The sequence below is a fragment of the Salmo trutta genome, chromosome 20, assembly GCF_901001165.1.
Source record: "Salmo trutta chromosome 20, fSalTru1.1, whole genome shotgun sequence".
NCBI classification, from domain to species: Eukaryota; Metazoa; Chordata; class Actinopteri; order Salmoniformes; family Salmonidae; genus Salmo; species Salmo trutta.
Window position 1 is genome coordinate 42,414,224 of NC_042976.1, and position 21,071 is coordinate 42,435,294.

Genomic DNA, 21,071 nt, shown 5'->3' on the forward strand with positions numbered 1-21,071 from the left:
AGTGATCCTATTTACACTTTGTAGTACATTTTCTTTTTCATATTGATGCCACATAGGCCGTTTTCAAATGGATTCGTTGCTTTTAAAGGGTGCGTTTCCAAAGGCCCTATTCTGATCTTTTTTCCACTAACTGATCAATCACATCAGATCTTTTTTAAGGCTGATCTAACTGAATTTATCCAATAAGAAACTCTAGTTTTTGTTGCGAAATGTTTTCCATTACAAAACATTTTGCTACGGTGTGCACTAATAAATACACCCCTTCCTTGTGTGTTGCTATGACATCAGCTATACATCACTGTTGTCTGTACGAAAACAAGAATCTGTTGTGTTTGGTAATGATTGAAATTCTAAATTAGAGGTAGTACAGGCCATCTATGCACAAACTGCAGTGCCCAGTTTCTTCACTGTTTCAGCATATTCCCTACATAGTGCACTACTTTTGACCAGGGCCCATAGGGGTCAAAACTAGTGCGCAATGTAAGGAATAGGGTGCTATTTGCGGCACATCCTTAGTCTGTGTGACCGATTGGAGGTGTCTGCTGCTTTTCCAAGCTCAACCGTCATTGCCTCTCCTTCAGTCGTAATTGGTGTGTTTAAGGTAAATGTAATTACTCACTAAGGGAATTTGGAAAGTATCCAAACTTATCCACCCTGCGGAGGTGCGTTGACATTAGATATTATTAAAGTGAGGGAGTCGTCATTGCTGTCTGTGTCAGGCTTCGAGGAAGGCACTTAATCCCAGCAATATATTTAACATGCGTAGGGATGGAGGAAAGGTTTTAGGTTTAAATGCAATCATTCAAAGGGAAGGTTGTAAGCATAAAGAATGCCTTGAAATGTATCAGAAACAGATTGGAGAGACAACAGAGACTGGGATGGGCACATTCTCCCTCTATCATGAACTTGTCCTGATGGTCCCTGTGCCCCTCAACTGTCAACACTAGGATTAGTGAGGCAACAGATTGCTCTCCTAATGATTTGCTCCTAACTTCAAAAGCAGACCGGCTGATGTTTGTGACACTCTGGTGCCGACAAGCACATGTTTCGGCCTGAAGTAACGATGGTGGTGGCATCTCAAACTTAGCTGCGGTCATTATTGAGTAATAGCATGTTTTAAAATCAGGTTGAAGTATTTTTTTATGATTTGGCATTCGTCCCAAATGGCACCCTTTTCCCTAGATAGTGCGCTACTTTTGACCAAGACTACAAAGCAGTGCACTAAATAGGGAACACTCTGGTGAAGATGTAGTGTGTCATGGACAGTTGGTACCTGTGGAGTGCACTTCCGCTGTCTTTTACGTAGCGCACCACAGGCCAGGATGAAGAATGTCTCTTGTGTTTTATGGTCACCCGGGTTAGAAGGTGAGGAAAAAGGGAGAATCTGATATCCAGAGCTGGGTCGTCCTCCTACTCTCCTACTTTCCTCCCTCCTCCTCTCCACTCTCTGGATCCCAGGACAGACGTTTTTACAGGGTTCTGTGGGATTGGATGTCTGCCTGCCTCTGCTGGCAGACTGCTCCACTCCAATGGACTGGGTTAATCGCTCGGGGAGGACAAGGGTCTTCCACTAAACTGAGAAGAAACAGCCTTTGTCAAACATTAAAACAAATGGGAATCCATCCTGCCTGGTGCTTCGGCCCTCAGCCGTCTGACAGGCCATGTCAGGAACAGGCAGTAAGACATGAAGTCAACTCCATGGGAGGTGAGCTCTTTCCCTCTCTGAGAGGCCTACAGAGTCCTCCTGTCGTCTTCTTCTTGGCTCCTCTGTACTGTTGAGATATCACTCCGCTTGGTCTACTCTGGATACTCTGGAATGTTCTTTGGAGACTGTGTTTGGTAAATCATGTTCTTTGAGTACGCGGCGTCTCATAGCCACAGCGGCCGATGGGGGACATGTGCACTTGTTTTTTTGGACACTTTTGGACACACTTTTGGTTTCATAACACAACAGATGGTCGTCCAGCTGAAGGAACTGAGAGTCCTGCAGGGATGGAAGGAGAGAAGGAGGGCGGGATGGAGGGATCAAATGGCTTTATTGCTCAAACAATGTGGGGCCATAGGGACAAGTGACCTTATCTAATAGAAATCAATAGGAAACCAGTGCACACTTCATGATTAGATATCTAGATGTAATGACTCGTTGCGTGGCGGTTTTCTTGGTCATTGATGTCGTGCACATGCTATGCTCTGATTGGGTGCCCTATATTGAACAAGACAAATCATTGCATATTTTGTTGAGATGATTCTGCAAATATTGAGTAGTAGACTTTTTCCTGTCCATTTTGTTCAGTTTTAAAAGGGCAATCTGGGATTTTGATATCACGGATGGTGTCCTTGCATGACTGAATTTCATTTCGCTGCTTTATCGATCACTACATACATTCAGTCTGAAACTGCCACCCAAGAAGTTGTTTGTTTGACTTCGTAATGAAGGGCGCTGTACAAAACAAATTCATTAGGGATTGGATCGTCTAGCAAATGTAACCAATCAGAGTATGAAAGTTGATAACGTCATCACGTAGGCCGGCTCTGGCCCAACCCTTCGGTTTGTAGGATCAATCAGAATGGTCAGAATGTTTTGCCTTCTAGAAATCATCAGGGAGGGAGGCAAATCCAGACTCATCATGGAGAACAAATGTCAGTTGGCCTGGAGCGATGTGGATGGGTTGCCAGGCAATGCATCTCAAGCTCTGTCTATGAATTTGAGAATAGTTACATTTCTCCAGCTGCCCCATCCCCCAACTGTTTACCAACAAAAAAAAGTGTCGGGGTGCCTGTTTGTTGTTTTTCAAATCCCAGAATGCCCATTTAAGCATTAATCAGATGAGAAGCCGTTGTTGTTTGTAGACATGAACTTGAACACACGGATGATTCAGTGCTGCTGTGTGTTTTCCACATCACACTGTGTGGAGAATGCTCTTCATCCCCCAGCTCGCTCGTTGTACTAGGTGCTGTGTTATGATCGATGCCCTTGCCTCCCCTCTCCCCCTGTGTTTTTGTGCGGTTGAGTAGATCAAGAGTGATAGCCTGAGGAAAGTGGCTGGGCACTGGTGTGACTACCAAGTCTGTATGTGGTGCAAAGTCAGTGAGAGGAAAGAGTGGTAGAAACTATTGTTATATCCCAGCTAGCACATAATGTTCTGAGAACCATATGTTTCTTAGAGTTTGGTGAGAGCGTGGTTGTCCTATGGTTATTTTGCATACAACCTTCCCACAACTTTCTGGGAATGGTGCAGGATAATTGCTTGGCTTTGGAACATTCTCAGCACATTTAAAGGCCCAGTGCTTTCAAAAACATGATTTTCTGGTATTTTATATATACAGTTGAAGTCGGAAGTTTACATACACTTAGGTTGGAGTCATTAAAACTTGTTTTTCAACCACTCCACAAATTTCTAGTTTTGTCAAGTCGGTTAGGACATCTACTTTGTGCATGACATAAGTAATTTCTCCAACAATTGTTTACAGGCAGATTATTTCACTTATAATTCACTGAATCACAATTCCAGTGCCTCTTTGCTAAGTTGACTGTGCCTTTTAAACAGCTTGGAATATTCCAGAAATGATGTCATGGCTTTAGAAGCTTCTGATAGGCTAATTGACATCATTTGAGTCAATTGGAGGTGTACCTGTGGATGTATTTCAAGGCATACCTTCAAACTCAGTGCCTCTTTGCTTGACATCATGGGAAAATCAAAATAAATCTGCCAAGACCTCAGAATAAAAATTGAAGACCTCCACAAGTCTGGTTCATCCTTGGGAGCAATTTCCAAATGCCTGAAGGTACCATGTTCATCTGTACAAACAATAGTTGTCACACCCTGACCGTAGAGATCCTTATTATTCTCTATGTTTGGTTAGGTCAGGGTGTGACTTTGGTGGGAAAATCTATGTTTTCTGTTTAGCCTCTGTTGCCTGACAGAACATCACTGCCTGGTATGGCAACTGCTCGGCCTCCAACCGCAAGGCACTACAAAGGGTAGTGCGTACGGCCAGTACATCACTGGGGCCAAGCTTCCTGCCATCCAGGACCTCAATACCAGGCGGTGTCAGAGGAAGGCCCTAAAAATTGTCAAAGACTCCAGCCACCCTAGTCATAGTCTGTTCTCTCTGCTACTGCATGGCAAGCAGTACCGGAGCGCCAAGTCTAGGTCCAAGAGGCTTCTAAACAGCTTCTACCCCCAAGCCATAAGATTCCTGAACATCTAATCAAATGGCTACCCAGACTATTTGCATTGCCCACCCCCCCACCCCCTCTTTTATCCCGCTGCTACTCTGTTATTATCAGAGCTGTTTAAAGGCACATTCAACTTAGTGTATGTAAACTTCTGACCCACTGGAATTATGATTAAGTGAAATAATCTGTCTGTAAACAATTGTTTGAAAAATTACTTGTGTCATGCACAAAGTAGATGTCCTAACCAACTTGCCAAAACTATAGTGGTTGAAAAATGAGTTTTTTAATGACTCCAACCTAAGTGTATGTAAACTTCCAACTTCAACTGTATAATCGCAATGCATTTTGTATCGGTGATGTGTGTGTATACTATAGAGTAAGGTGTCCAGATTTCTGAAATGAAAACCGGGGACATTTCCAGTTCGGCGGTCAATATATCATTAAAATATCCAATGGTATTATCTATGAAATAAAAAAGGGGGACAATTCCGAACACAGTGACAGCCAGAAAAAACAACTAAATTACAGAAACACTAAAGACAAGACAGAACTGTCCAAATTGAACAGCCATTTAGTGGTACAGGTAGTCTGGGTAGAATAAGAGCAGAAGAGAACATGAGCAAAATTGAAGAAACAGAGACAATAGTGTATGTGAAATACTTAACAACATAATAAAGAAATAATAATATGATGATGAGATTGGTAACTACATAGTATACTTATACCAACCTAATCTGTATATTTCTCAGAAGAATGTATTTTTTTCAGGATTGCTCTGTCTTTGGCCAGTTTCTCCATAAACTCCTGGCAGGGAGTTGTCTTCACAATAAGCATGGTCTTGATGGTAGGAACAGTGAACCGGTTTCTTGCTGCTGTCCATAGATCATTCATTTGGGAGAACTCTCTCTCGACTGGTGCATTACTTCCAGGTAAGCACATGACAACAGATGCTAATTTAGCCAGGTTAGTGTGTGGGATGTCATTCTCTTTGAAGTGGTTAACCACCGTGCTCCATCTCTGACTAAGTGGTGTCTCAGATGTTTTCCACTCTTTAAGCGATCCTCCCTTTCGGAACTCTTGCAGGCCAGTAACCTTGTCAAACAATGCATCCTAATTTGATGGTCACATTGGGGCATATTTTCTGCAGTGTGGCTGCTGCCTTCTGGATCTCTTCATGCCGAGATTGCTTTTTTAGGAGACAATGTAAATATTTTAGATTATCTGTGTGCTTTCCCCATGCTTGGTAGTAGTTCACAGCCGTAGTGAAGAATGATGGGATGTTTTGAGAAAGCTCTCTTTAGACATTGCTCAGAAGTCCTCTGACCAAAACTGGAATGAAGTTTTGCCTCAATTTTGCCTCAACGTTTCGCAAAATTGCAGCGGACTCCACAGCACAGCTGTCCTGGCCTTCAAGCATCTTGATCGTGTCACTGAATACGGTCAGGTTTCCATAGACAAATGCCAGCCAAAGTTCAGTAGGTGGATCTTCGAAAAAATTGTTCGCAGGACAACAGGGCATTTGTCTTCAGAAAGAAAAAAGGATTTCAATGGCACATACATTTTCAGGACTCTTTCTAGAGCAGGGAGCATGGACAGCCTGCGAACATTGCTGTGTCCTAAAATGTTATGGTACTCCTGGCCAACAAACTCACAAAATCTCTTCAGTCTTTCTACTCTGACGGTGAAAATATCCAAATATCTTCGTGAGCAGGGACTCAACATCATGGAGAATCATATCCAAAGCTGTTCTGGCAGTGTTATGAATGATGTGGGCAGGACAACCTAAGCCAATCACCTCCCGCTGCGGAGCAGTTTTAACTTTTGTATGGACATTGACCCTCCCCAGCCTATTCAGTCCTCCAAAGTTGGTATTTGGGTTGTCGGGCAGAGATCGCCACAACTTTGTTTTCCAGGTAAAATATTGATGACCACCAGGACCTCAGCTGCAATTTCCTCTGCTGTTTCTCCTTTCAATTCAACAAAATCAAGCAGTTTTGTTTCCACAGATGTGCTGCCATCATATATCTTACGATGTCTGACTACTATTGGCAGCAGCTTTACATGCCCATGATTGAATTTGTGTCCCCCAAATTCAACCTGGTATTGGTCCCGTGTTACCAAAGTAGTTACCCATGGTGCTAACACATTACTCACTATGGCTTCACATTTTGTCCTAGCACATGTGAACTTTGGCTCATAAAGCTTCCGTGTCAGTTGTGCTGGGCAGTCCATAGATCTGTAACTATGATTGTGTCGCATAGTGTGGTATGCAAAGACACCCTCCTGCGGAGCTAAATTATATTCTTCTTGGGAAGGCTCTACCTTCTTAAAGAATGTGGGGTCAGAGGGCATACAAACACGGGCAATCAGAGAGGCTTTATGCTTTTTCGTCTGTTGATGTCCTACCACTGCCGTTCTTCCCCCGCTGCCAATTGAAAAAGAGGAATTACAAAGGGTGCAGTGAACCATTCTATCGTCTTGATCTGAGCGTATAAATGGAAATTCTCTCATGTTGTTATTAAAATGGCATTTCCGTTTCTGGGAAAGAGCCATTGTACCTCCTCTGTCTGCTCATCTTCACTCTCCTTGTGTCACTCTTCTTACTCTCTTAGCTTTTTCTACTCCTCCAATCTTTCTCCTCTTTTCTTCACTCGTCTTCCTTCTCTTTCTTCCTTTCCTTCTCTTTACCTTTCCACCTCACTCTCCTCGCTTCACTCTTTTTACTCCCTTCATTTTTCAGTCTCACTCTCCAATCTTTAATAATACATAGTACACTATTAGATAAAATACTTTTGGTTCACAGATTCCCATTGCTTGCCTCATTTTTGTATTTTATCTCAAAAACATCGTTTGGAATAATAAATTGTCAGGCTCTGTAATAAAATCTTTACCTTTCCTCCTTTATCTCCTTCACTCTTCTTCCTATCCACTCTTCCTCCTCTCCTTCCTCTCCACTCTCTAACAGAAAACATTAATGTTATCCATGAAAATGTCAAAGTATATTTTCACACCACTTATTACAATGCCAAACCATTTAAATTGTAATCTACAAATAAATATTCCCATAATTAATTGTGCATTCATTTAATATAATAAATAGCCCGTCCACTGCATGTTTACATGTGAACGTTTTCTAACCTAGCTACCATGACAGTAGCTAGCTAACCTAGCTAGCTAACTTAGTCTACATAGCTAACTTTAGCTAGCGTAACCTATTTAAAACCTTATAGAGCAGATCATCTATCTGTATAATAAATTGTGACATTATAACATCACTAGCTAGTATCACAAACAATTGTAACTTACCTGGCTTGAAAACACGTTTGTGGTGATGTTGTGGATTCACTTGACACTTGTTAGCTTCTGGCCAAGTTTTCCATATCAGTTTTTTCTTAACTAGCGCGAGCAAGTAGAAGAAGAGTGAATGAAGCTGCTATAGCGAGCAGCCCCCCGTTGGCCAAAACAAGCACAATGTGATTGAGACATCAACCGGTAGGCTCTGCTGCCCGGTCTTTCTTGCCATGTTAAATATTATGTCACTTTGCGGTCTGTTTTTAACGCACAGTCAAAAACGGGGACATTTCCGGGGACAGCTCCAGCCGGGGACAGGTCACCAAAAATGAGGACTGTCCCCGGAAAACGGGGACGTCTGGTCACCCTAATATAGAGTCCTCCAGCAGAGAATGCTGTTAATCCTAATTCTCTGTTTTATCGTTGTTTATTCCTGTTCCAATTACATCATTGACTTCTAAAAACGTTGGAGCAAAAACAGTTCTCAGGGTCTCGGAATAACTTTAAGAAGAACACCGAGCTAATCTTTGTGTTATCATCATCAGACTGTAATTATGTGTTGCATTTGTCCAGGAATGTAAATCTCTTAATGAGATTACAGAAGATGAAAGTTGATTATCTGAATCTTGTCCTGATCTGTCTCTCTTCTCCAGGGTCCTTCAGGAACGATGGGATTAAGGCCTCTGATGTCCTGCCTGTGCTGAAAGAGAAAGTGGCCTTTGTGTCAGGTGAGTGTGTGTCGCGTCCCAAATGGCACCCTATTCCCTAGTCCTATCGGTCCTGTTCCAAAGCAGTGCACCACATAGGTAATAGGGTGCCGATTGGGTTGCAGCCTGTGATTGCTTCGTCTTGACTAATCCACTATGGGAAATCATTAAGATGTTTTCTGTTCTGGCTGTCAGTGTTCTTGGCAGACCTGTGCTGAGGAAATTCCCATGACAAGCATGTTGACATTTAACCATCGGCACAACAACTTTCACGTGTGGGAACTTCCTATTACACTATCATCTTCATTAGTGCACAGACCAATTAAGTACCAAAGGCTTCTTACATGTATTTTGTTTTATGTTTTCCTGCCGTGCGTAATATGCGGTAGGCTATGTATTGTATAACGGCACAATCATAATTTTAATTCAGTTTGCATAGGCTCATAAGCCTATGCATATGCATAAGCTCTAATGTATGCGTATGGTTGTTTTGAATGAATCATCACCTTAGAAAGCAGCTGTCCATTCCGTTGAGTTAGGCTTTGAAACAACATCCACAAAGACCATGTTTTAAACTCAGTTTCAACCTGCTGTTTTAAAAGCACAATACTGTTTTGATGTGAATTGTGATTGCATTTGCATTGATGTCAGAGGGACAATGGAGCCCTGAGTACGAGGCCATTAGGACCTGATGGTACATAGCAAGTTGTGTACACATGTCCAGAGGGCATAAAAGGAGATAACCGTGACTCAACGGTCATGTGGAATTTTACTGCGGTCATGACTCATGACTGCCGATGTGGCGGTAATACAATGCAGCCAGCCATGACTAAAAACTGTTTTTTACTCATCTCTCAATGAACAGGGTAACCAGGTAAAATGCTGGCAAAGACAGCTGGCAGGGAATTGGACCAGACTGGAGCGCTGTTGTAAAAACAAGCTAAACGCCATGTAAAATAAATAAAATCTCATTTACAATGCTGCTGGCCAGAATCCCTCTTAGTACAATGCAGCCAGCCGTGTGACAAAAAACAGTTTTTTACCTTTTGTTTAATCGTTTTTGACTCATCTCTCAATGAACAGGGTGACCAGGTAAAATGCTGCCAAAGAGAGCTGGCGGGGAACTGGACCTGACTGGAGCGCTGTTGTAAAAATAAGCTAAACGCCATGTAAAATAGAGAAAATCTCATTTAGTCTAATAAACATAAGGCTGTTAACTCAAGGCAGTCTTTGAGCTGTAGAGAATAGATATCTCATCTCTCCCTCTCTCTCTCTCGTTCCCCTTCTTTCTCGCTCTCTCTCTGTCTGTTGCTCTCCGTCTCTCTCTCCCCTGGGAGATGGGACTACTCTGGCATGCATCTCACTGATGTTTTTTTCTCCCCAAAATACATCACAGAGGTTCCCCCAGCAGCAGTAGAGTAATATTGTTGGCCTTATCTCTCTGACGAGGCCCAGTGTGTGGTGCATACACACACGCACACACACAGGAGGGGGGGGGGGGGACCTTGAGCATGACAGACTGGTGGACATGTCAGAGAGTCGAGGGGAGGGAGAAGCACGGGGGAGCACCACCGTCCGTGGGGGTTGGTGCTTCCAAAAAGTGTCAACAAAGATCTGTCACCACCAAAATCCTTTCTGGATAAGGCCCTCCATGCCCTCCCTCTGGGGCGCTGCTGCTGCTTTGCCTCCCTGCCTCCATGTCTGCCTTCCTGTTGCTGCTCACAAAGTCCCATGAGCACCGGGGGATAAACAAACGTGCACTGTACTTCAACATCAATCTGGTCATGCATCTCTCCACACATGGGATGTGTCCCAAACGGCACAATATTCCCTGTTAAAGTGCACTACTTTTGACCATAGGCTCTGGAAAAATGTAGTACAGGGAATAAGGTGCCATTTTGGACAAATACCTACTAAATAAGAGATATGAAGACAGAGCCTTTCTACTGTCATTATGTTGTATATCATGTCATCCTGTAAATGATCAACACAGGCACTTTGAAAGAATGCTGAGAAAATGGAGGGATGTTTTTGGGCCCTGGTCAAGAGTAGTGCACTATATAGAGAATAGGGTGCCATTTGGGAGGAACCCTATGTGCACTTTAATCTCTATCTATCTATCTCTGCCATAGGGCTTTCATAAATCAGGAGATTTCCGCTGTCTGTGTTCCTACAGGAGGTCGCGATAAGAGAGGTGGCCCCATACTGACCTTCCCTGCCAGAAGCAACCATGACAGAATAAAACACGAGGAACTGCGGCGGCTGGTGACCTATCTCTCCACTGTGCCCAGGTAAGAACAGAGGATGTGTGTCTGATTGAGGATCAGTTTAGCTTTTTAGATCACAATGAATAAGATTACATGGACAGGTGGGACCTGATCCTAGATCAGCACACCACCTACTCTGAGACGCTTGATACATATGGGGGATACGGCCCCTGGACTATCTGCTAATGTAAACATGGCTTAATTTAGGTGGCTAGCTGGAGGAACATGCTTTATCCATGTACAGTGCCTTCAGAAAGTTTTCATAACCCTCGACTTATTCCACATTTTGTTGTGTTGTGTTACAGCCTGAATTCAAAATTGATTAAATACAAAAATATATACAGTACCAGTCAAAAGTTTGGACACACCTACTCATTCAAGGGTTTTTCTTTATTTTTACTATTTTCTACATTGTAGAATAATAGTGAATACATCAAAACTATGAAATAACACATATGGAATCATGTAGTAACCAAAATAGTGTTAAACAAATCAAAATAGATTTTAGATTCTTCAAAGTAGCCAGTCTTTGCCTCTGACAACACTTATTGGCTGCTTTTCCTTCAATCTGCGGTACAACTCATCCCAAACCATCTCAATTGTGTGATTGTAGAGGCCAGGTTCTCTCATGCAGCACTCCATCACTACTTGGTCAAATAGCCCTTACACACCCTGGAGGTGGGAACCACGCATGCAGAGATCATCCATGAGGGAAGGTAGCAACACATCTGCCACGCTGATCCTCAACACTGGAGCTGAACAGGGATGCATGTTCAGTCCCCTCCTGTACTTCCTGTTCACCCACGACTGCATGGCCAGGCACGACTCCAACACCATCATTAAAACCTCTTACATCTAGACGTTCCGCTAGCGGAACACCTGCTCCAATATCCAATGATGGGCGTGGCGCGAAATACAAATTCCTCGAAAATCCGAAAACTTCCATTTTTCAAACATATGACTATTTTACACCATTTTAAAGACAAGACTCTCCTTTATCTAACCACACTGTCCGATTTCAAAAAGGCTTTACAGCGAAAGCAAAACATTAGATTATGTCAGCAGAGTACCCAGCCAGAAATAACCAGACACCTATTTTTCAAGCTAGCATATAATGTCACAAAAAACAAAACCACAGCTAAATACAGCACTAACCTTTGATCTTCATCAGATGACACTCCTAGGACATTATGTTATACAATACATGCATGTTTTGTTCAATCAAGTTCATATTTATATCAAAAAACAGCTTTTTACATTAGCATGTGACGTTCAGAACTAGCATTCCCACCGAACACTTCCGGTGAATTTACTAAATTACTCACGATAAACGTTCACAAAAAACATAACAATTATTTTAAGAATTATAGATACAGAACTCCTTTATGCAATCGCGGTGTCCGATTTTAAAATAGCTTTTCGGTGAAAGCACATTTTGCAATATTCTGAGTAGATAGCCCGGCCATCATGGCTAGCTATTTTGACACCCACCAAGTTTGGTACTCACCAAACTCAGATTTACTATAAGAAAAATTGGATTACCTTTGCTGTTCTTCGTCAGAATGCGCTCCCAGGACTTCTACTTCAATAACAAATGTTGGTTTGGTTCCAAATAATCCATAGTTATATCCAAATAGCGGCGTTTTGTTGTGCGAAGGGTAAAGAAGGGTAAAGAAGGGTGACGCACCCGGCGCGTTTCGTGACAAAAAATGTCAAAATATTCCATTACCGTACTTCGAAGCATGTCAAACGCTGTTTAAAATCAATTTTTATGCGATTTTTGTCGTAAAAAAGCAATAATATTCCGACCGGGAAACCCTGTTTTCGTTCAAAGACTGAAAATAAAAACATGGAGTCGTCTCGTGCAAGCGCCCCCAGTCTCATTGTTCTCAGATCGACCACTATCCAAATGCGCTACTGTTTTTCAGCCATGGCCTGCAAAGTCATCATTCAACGTTCTGGCGCCTTCTGAGAGCCTATGGGAGCGTTAGAAAATGTCACGTTACAGCAGAGACCCCTGTTTTGGATAGAGATGATCAAGAAGGCCAAGAAATAGTCAGACAGGGTACTTCCTGTACAGAATCTTCTCAGGTTTTGGCCTGCCAAATGAGTTCTGTTATACTCACAGACACCATTCAAACAGTTTTAGAAACTTTGGAGTGTTTTCTATCCAAAGCTAATAATTATATGCATATTCTGGGCAGGAGTAATAATCAGATTAAATCGGGTACGTTTTTTATCCGGCCGTGAAAATACTGCCCCCTATCCATAACAAGTTAAGTTTGCAGATGACACAACAGTGGTAGGCCTGATCACCGACAACGACGAGACAGCCTATAGGAAGGAGGTCAGAGACCTGGCCGGGTGGTGCCAGAATAACAACCTATCCCTCAACGTAACCAAGACTAAGGAGATGATTGTGGACTACAGGAAAAGGAGGACCAAGCACATCCCCATTCTCATCAATGGGGCTGTAGTGGAACAGGTTGAAAGCTTCAAATTCCTTGGTGTCCACATCAACAACAACCTAGAATGGTCCAAACACACCAAGACAGTCATGAAGAGGGCACAACAGAACCTATTCCCCCTCAGGAGACTGCAAAGATTTGGCATGGGTCCTGAGATCCTCAAAAGGTTCTACAGCTGCAACATCGAGAGTATCCTGACTGGTTGCATCACTGCCTGGTACGGCAATTGCTCGGCCTCAGATCGCAAGGCACTACAAAGGGTAGTGTGTTCGGCCCAGTACATCACTGGGGCTAAGCTGCCTGCCATCCAGGACCTCTACACCAGGCGGTGTCAGAGGAAGGCCCTAAAAATTGTCAAAGACCCCAGCTATAGACTGTTCTCTCTACTACCGCATGGCAAGCGGTACTGGAGTGCCAAGTCTAGGACAAAAATGCTTCTCAACAGTTTTTACTCCCAAGCCATAAGACTTCTGAACAGGTAATCAAATGGCTACCCGGACTATTTGCATTGTGTGCCCCCAACCCCCCCCCCCCCCCCCAACCCCTCTTTTTACGCTGCTGCTACTCTCTTTATTATATATGCATAGTCACTTTAACTATACATTCATGTGCATACTACCTCAATTAGGCCGACCAACCAGTGCTCCTGCACATTGGCTAACTGGGCTATCTGCATTATGTCCCGCCACTCGCCAACCCCTCTTTTACGCTACTGCTACTCTCTGTTTATCATATATGCATAGTCACTTTAACCATATCTACATGTACATACTACCTCAATCAGCCTGACTAACCAATGTCTGTATGTGGCCTCGCTACTTTTATAGCCTCGCTACTGTATATAGCCTGTTTTTTGTTGTGTCTTTGGCTATGCCGGATTAAGTGATATGACATGCTATTCTATAAAATAATTTCTCTGTAATTAATATTACCTGATTAAGCTAAATTGCCATACATGTTTAATGTTTTTCGACCTGTCCCCAAATTAATTTAATTGGTTCAGAGTTGGTATTGATATTTTAACCTGCGTGTCGTGATTGCGTTTGGTGTGCGGTTACAAAATACATTTCCCATCTCTCCCATCTCCTCATTGGTTTATAGAAGCAGGTACCCACTTGTCATCTCCTCATTGGTTATACCCAGATGGGAGACTGAAAGACGAACGAAGTCAGTGGCAGTAATGCACCTCATTTATGAAAGTTGCCAATTGCAGTATAAAGTAAAGAGAAGAAAAAGCCTGGAAGGAGGAGAGATGACTAGAAACGATTCGGTTGACCATTTTATGTGTGGATTAATTGGCAGAGTAGAGGACCTTGTGCATTTCAGGTAAAATAATAACTCAATGTTTATATCCCAGGACAAATTAGCTAGGAAAAGCAAGCTAGCTAAAAACTACAAATTAGCTAGGAAGTGCAAGCTAGCTAGCTAAATTGCCATAAATTAATATAATTGATTCAGAGTTTATTTTGATATTTTAACCTGCGTGTCGTGATCGCGTTTGGTGTGGAGGGACAAAATACATTTATGCACAATGGCGCACGATGGTGCATGCGCGCAGCCGGTTTGGGTTCCGTGTTACACAAAGACTTTAGGGTGTCTAGACATACAGCTTGAACTAACTCGTCATCTATAGATGCTCCGCATATAAACTAATATTTAATAACACTTAACTCTCACGTTAGGGGGTGAGTGTCGCTAAAACATGATAGGCTAAACAATGCTATATAAGCGATAACATCTCACCCATCATATAAGTCCCAATTTCTGATCTTCTAATCAAAAAGACATAGGCAGGAAATTCAAACACATTCCTGGCCTGTATTTGTCCATTTAGCCGGTTGACTCAGCCATTCTGTATCCTCAGCCAGGGAGCTTCCTTGACAAGAACAGATCGGCATCTTTTGGGTTGTCAAATGTACGTGTTGATCCCTCAACTATCACCTTAAACCGGGCTGGGAAGAGGAATCCATATCGGATGTTGGCCGCCCTGCATTTCTTGTGTAACTCATCATACTCTTTCCGTTGGTTCCTCACCTCCAAAGTAATATCTGGGTAGAAAGACACCCTGGCTCCGTTGTAGTTAAGGGGGAACTTTTGACAAGCCAGCTTGAGGATGAGATCCCTGGTCTGGGGATAGTGCAGCTGTACAATGAATGGCCTTGGTTGCGCGCCCGCTTCGTTGCCTGTGATCTGTGTGCGCGGTCGATCAGGATGGCCATTTTGAAGTGTTCACTCCCCAGCAATGCCGGTATCAGCTCCGAGATAAATTCAGTGGGTTTCCCTTTCTCAATGTCCTCCTGGATCCCAAATATTCAGATGTTCTGGCGTCTTGAATGCGACTCGAGCATTTCCAAATCGGGCTTTCAAGGTTTTGTTGTAATTTTTGAACTTTGTGCACTGTTTCTCTATGTCCTGTGTAAGGTATAGTTATTTTTATACATCGGCACATATATCAATATGTACTATTGTTTTGTTATGCTACATGCTTGTGTTTTTTTATTATGTCCTAAGGGACTGTGTATGTGATTAACTGCTGGGCTGTGGCTAAATAGGGGGTAAAACTTGAGGCATGCAGAAGGCTGTTTCACAAACTAGTCACATAAGAAACCACTTGATACTGAAATACAATAACGGGCTCAGAGTGTACAGGAAGTGCGTCACGAGGCTGGGACCAGCCTGCACGCCAGCGATAGGATGAGTAAGTTTAAACCATGCTCATCCTCCCTCTGACAGGCCAGCAGTGAGCGGGAACTATCTCTGTCAGATTATATAAGGGAGAACAAAGGATGGGTTGATCAGTTCTCTGTATACCCTGCGAGGTGGTGCAGTGAGCCCGTATATACGAACATCATATTTTCCATTTGTACTATCATTCTATTTACTTAAAGATTAATTAAATGATCATTGCAAAACTAAGTTGCATGGTTTGTTTATATCCTAATACCAGATTCGATTGACGCAACCCAACACCTGTAGCCTGGCCTTGTGATCGACTGTCGTCTGCTGAACCTTATGCGCCCTGCCCTTAGTTGCCTTCACAGTTTCAGTCAAAGTCCCAATACTCTTTGAGATATCAGCCAATCTTGTGTCCACCTTCTTGCTTAGTGAGTTTATGGCAGTAGGTCACTTTGAGTAGGTTCTGTGGAGAACTCTTGGGAGTTAGCATCTTCAGCTAACTCCTCGTGGGTTGGCAATGTTGAAATTGGTTCGTTGTCTATCTCATTCAAATTATCTTGTTTAGCGCCCCCTTTTTTGGTGCCTTTTCCCTTTGTCATATTGCCAGACAATGTTTGAAGTTATAGGTTGTGGGAGGTTAAGATAAATATTCATTTGTTTAAAAATTGAGCGGAGCTCTAGCAAAGCACATCTACTCCATAGCACGCTCTCTAGCGCCCCCCCCCCCCCCCAAGTCTCTTCTTCTTATTGGTGTCCTTTAGTAGTGGTTTCTTTGCAGCAATTCGACCATGAAGGCCTGATTCACACCACAGTCTTCTCTGAGCAGTTGATGTTAAGATGTGTCTGTTACTTGAACTCTTAAGCATTTATTTGGGTTGCAATTTCTGAGGCTGGTAACTCTAATGAACTTATCCTCTGCAGCAGAGGTAAATCTGTGTCTTCCTTTCCTGTGGCAGTCCTCATGAAAGCCAGTTTCATCACTGCTCTTTATGGTTTTTGCGACTGAAATTTTCCAGTTTGAATGACCTTCATGTCTTAAAGTAATGATGGACTGTCATTTCTCTTTGCTTTTTTAAGCTGTTCTTGCCCTGATGTGGGCTTGGTCTTTTAGGGCTATCTTCTGTAAACCCCCCCCCCCCCCACCTTGTCACACCACAACTGATTGGCTCAAACATATTAAGAAGGAAATAAATTCCACAAATGGCTTAACAAGGCACACCTGTTAATTGAAATGCATTCCAGGTGACTACCTCATGAAGCTGGTTGAGAGAATGCCAAGAGTGTGCAAAACTGCCATCAAGGCAAAGGGTGGCTACTTTGAATAATCTAAAATTTATTTTCATTTGTTAAACACTTTTGGTTACTACATGATTACATATGTGTTATTTCATAATTTTGATGTCTTCACTATTATTCTACAATGTAGAAAATAGTAAAGATAAAGAAACTATTGAGTAGGTGTATCCAAACTTTTGACTGGCACTGTACGTGTGTGTAGCCTTCCCCGTAGCTCAGTTGGTAGAGCATGGTGTTTGCAACACCAGGGTTGTGGGTTCGATTCCCACGGGGGGCCAAGTACGAAGAAAAAAAAAAATGTATGAAATGAAAATGAAATGTATGCATTCACTACTGTAAGTCACTCTGGATAAGAGCGTCTGCTAAATGACTAAAATGTAAAAAATATGCATATGTGTATATGGCATGTGTGCGTACATGGTTGTGTGTGTGTGTGTGTGTGTTAGGGTGCTGTCAGCCATTGATCAGGCCTGGCAGTGGGCCCTATGAAGTCAGCTTCAAAGCCTCTCTGTGTAGCTCTGAACAAAGACCTGCTTAATGAGTCTAAATGGCCAGCCAGCCCGGTTGGCTGGCCTGGAGAGCCAGGGAGAGCCCCCTCTGACTCCCCTCTAAATGACCCGCCACTATCACCAACACATGTCGAGCATTGAAAAGGATACCCCAAATGGCACTCTATTCCCTATATAGTGGACTTTTTTAAACATAGACTTATGGGACCTGGTCAAAAGTAGTGCACTATGTAGGGAATTGGCTGCCATTTGAGATTTAGCCAGGAGAGGAGTATTAGAGAGTGGGGAGCGGGGGTGGCCACATGGCACACTTCTAGAGCAGTGCTGTCAACTGTTAAGAAATGAGAGCTTCTCTCCTGATTCAAATCAAGAGCACTTCTGTGGTTTTGAGTTTCTCTGTCTCTCTCTCGGAGTAGCTTTACATCTCTCTGTCATATCCACAGGAGGTGTTGGAGTGAGCTGGGTTTTTCCTTCGGTTCCCTTAAAAAGAAAAGGTGCAGTATCAGGCGAAGCCATGGCGTTCCTTTTAAAGACACCAAAGTCCTTAAAAAGTTACGGGTGGCTCGCACACGAAATTAGACAAAATGATAGAAATGATTTGTTTGATTTTGAATGTATTTTATTTTGCATTTCAGTATTATGGTTTCATAATGAGTGGTGTGACTATGAACGTCAAGAGATGTATTGATACAGTAGCTCCAGATCACGATATCCCAGTGATTGTTGCTGGTCATCAGTGATATTGATCCCCCCACCCCGTACCCCAGGCATTTATTGGAATTCCCTCTCTGCATCCAGGACATTTTTATATCCTCACTATTTATAAACTCTTGGATATGCATTCGCTAAGCTATTTGCTGTGATATTTTAGCAACAGTCTGTTTGTTTTGAGCTCTTTGGAATTAGCTGTGCTCGCATGGGTCAGTGAAACTACAAACTGAGACGATGATGTCATTGCCTAATCACTTCAACATGTTCCTTCAATTAAAAGTGAAATAGCAAGTCGATGGCTTGCATCCCAAATGGCACCCTATTCCCTTTATAGTGCACTACTTTTGATCAGGGGCCATTTAGGACACATCCCAAGTCGATGAATGCTGCTTATCACTGAAAATCAGTGTGGCAAAGCTAAAGGTCACAGGCTACATATCCATTGACTTTTCAGCCTATGTGAAAAGTAGTGTTTTCATGTAGCACCTCATTTATTCAACACAAAGGAGAAAGTCATCAAAGCAGTAGCGCTTGCCTTTCCTACGAGTATGACTGTGTCAGGGTTGTTTTCTGGTTGTTCTTGGACCAGGGAACTATTGAGAAGAGAAAATTGCAGAAAATAAAAGGGGTCTAATAGGGATGCTGTTGTTGTGGGAATTGCACGGTGCTGGTACAGATTTATTGGTTGCATCTCAAATGGCACCCTATTCCCTGCATAGTGCACTACAGTAGATATGACCAGAGTAACCTCATCTGCTAGGTCTAGGGCAGTGGTCACCAACCAGTCGATCGCAATCTACTGGTCGATCTCCAAAGAATGCCTAGTTGATGCCTAGTTGATCGCCAAACATTTCTGTAACGAAAAAGTAATGTGTTCCTATTTTTTTCTTCATTTCGTGCTGTTTGCAAGAGGTGAACTTGGCCCAGCTAGCATATAACGTTCTGAGAACCATATGTTTCCTTGAGTTTGGTGAGAGCATGGTTGTCCTATGGTTATTTTGTATACAACCTTCCAACAAGTTTATGGGTGCAGGATAGTTGCTTGGCTTTGGGACATTCTCAGCACATTAAAAAACTTGACAGGAACTTTATTTTCTTGGCATTTCATTACTTTAACGGAACATTTTGGTAATGCTATATTAATGTTCTCCAACTGGTTTGACATTAGGAATGTTCTCAAAAGGTTCAGAGAATGTTAAGAAACAATGTTCTTCAGTGGGAATTTCAGAACGTTTCCTACAAATTTCCTCATGATTATATTTAACCTTTTCACACATGTTATGATCATTCTATAGTGGTCCCTGTAGCGTACGATCAAACTGGTGTGATTAGAACGCTTATTTAGAACATCCAGTTTTGAATGACGCGACAATCAGCATTTGAGCTGGCCACACTGTTTTTTCAGAAACATTTTGCACAAACAGCATAACACAATTATCCAAACCGGAAAAATGCAGGCTACAATTTGTCCAAGCGCTAACTGAGGAAAGATTGACTTTAACGAGTGCGCTGAGAGTAGGGAAGCAAGTTCAGGGAGTGAGTGTTTTAATAAATAAAAGAAACAATGAACACGAAACAAACAACGCACTGACATGAAAACAGAGTCAATAACACCTGAGGAAAGAACCAAGGGGGTGACAGATATAGGGAGATAATCAAGGAGGTGATGGAGTCCAGGTGAGTGTCATGAGGCGCAGGTGCGCGAGACGATGGTGGCAGGTGTGTGGGATAATCAGCAGCCTGATGACCTAGAGGCCGGAGTGGGAGTATACGTGACAGTACCCCCTCCCCGACGTGCGGCTCCAGGACGCCGTCAAAGGGGACGAACCCGGGGATAAGGAGCGGACCGGTCACCCCTGCTGATGTACGAGAACCTGTAACGCCAGCTGAGGCACGGAAACCTGTCGAGTCAGCTGGAGTGTGGGAACCTGACAGATTGGTTGAGGCAGGGGAGCCTGGCGATCTGGTTGAGGCATGAGAACCTGACGAGACGGCTGAGGCAGGAAAGCCTGGCGATCTGGTTGAGGCATGAGTGTTTGTAGCAGATCCCGGACCCGATGTCATTACTCTGACACAAAAAAAATGTAAGAAAAGAAACACTCTCTGATGCTTCTCTTAGGTGAGGTGTTATTCTGTAACGAGTGCACAGAGTCGGGAAGCAAGTTCAGGGAGTGAGTGTTTTAATAAATGAAAGAAACAATGAACACAAAACAAACAACGCACCGACATGAAAATAGAGTCAATAACACCTGAGGAAAGAACCAAGGGGAGTGACAGATATAGGGAGATAATCAAGGAGGTGATGGAGTCCAGGTGAGTGTCATGAGGCGCAGGTGCGCGAGACGATGGTGACAGGTGTGCGGGAGGTTAGGCTGAAATCTATATTATTCAATTATTGCACCCACACTGCTTGCGTGCGCCAACGAGTGTATGCATTGCCAAGGGCTAAAATAGACCTCTGTTCTATTTGTGATGCAGATCGCGCTGCAAGTCCTGCCTCTCTCATCTCCTCATTGGTTTATAGAAGCAGGTAAATGATCACACACAACAATCTAACAATAATGAGCTTTAAACAGCTCTGGTTCCTTCAGAAATGTCCTGTACCTCGGGCCTAAAAAGAGTCCAGCCCGGTAAACAAGTTCAGGGAACTCAACTGACCTTAGTCACGCAATGGTTGTCCGTTCATATAGTGTAGCGTAAACCCAGTGTCAATCATACAATGAAAATAACACATTTTACCACACATTTCAATAAATCCTCAACTACAACTAACTACATAAATCATCACAGTATACATCACCCCAAAACAAATGAAATACCGTATACAAAAAAGGTTGTAGTCAGTCGGTCAGTCAGAGAATCCAATCCGCCGACAGATCTCCAGCGAGAAAGGCCACAAAAACCAACGGAGAGGTGTAGTCCACAGACGCAAAGAGTGGATCCGATCCTGGGTAGATGTTCTATTA

At 43.0% G+C, this 21,071-nt stretch overlaps 1 protein-coding gene across 1 annotated transcript in view; it reads left to right on the forward strand.

The window, feature by feature from the left end:
- The window catches only part of LOC115156096 (kalirin), a 288,273-nt gene that overhangs the window by 89,330 nt on the left and 177,872 nt on the right, over positions 1-21,071 (forward strand). The window contains exons 2-3 of the mRNA XM_029703397.1: positions 8,125-8,199; positions 10,355-10,469. Of these exons, the coding sequence (XP_029559257.1) occupies positions 8,125-8,199; positions 10,355-10,469 (190 nt within the window). The remainder of the gene's footprint in view (positions 1-8,124; positions 8,200-10,354; positions 10,470-21,071) is intronic.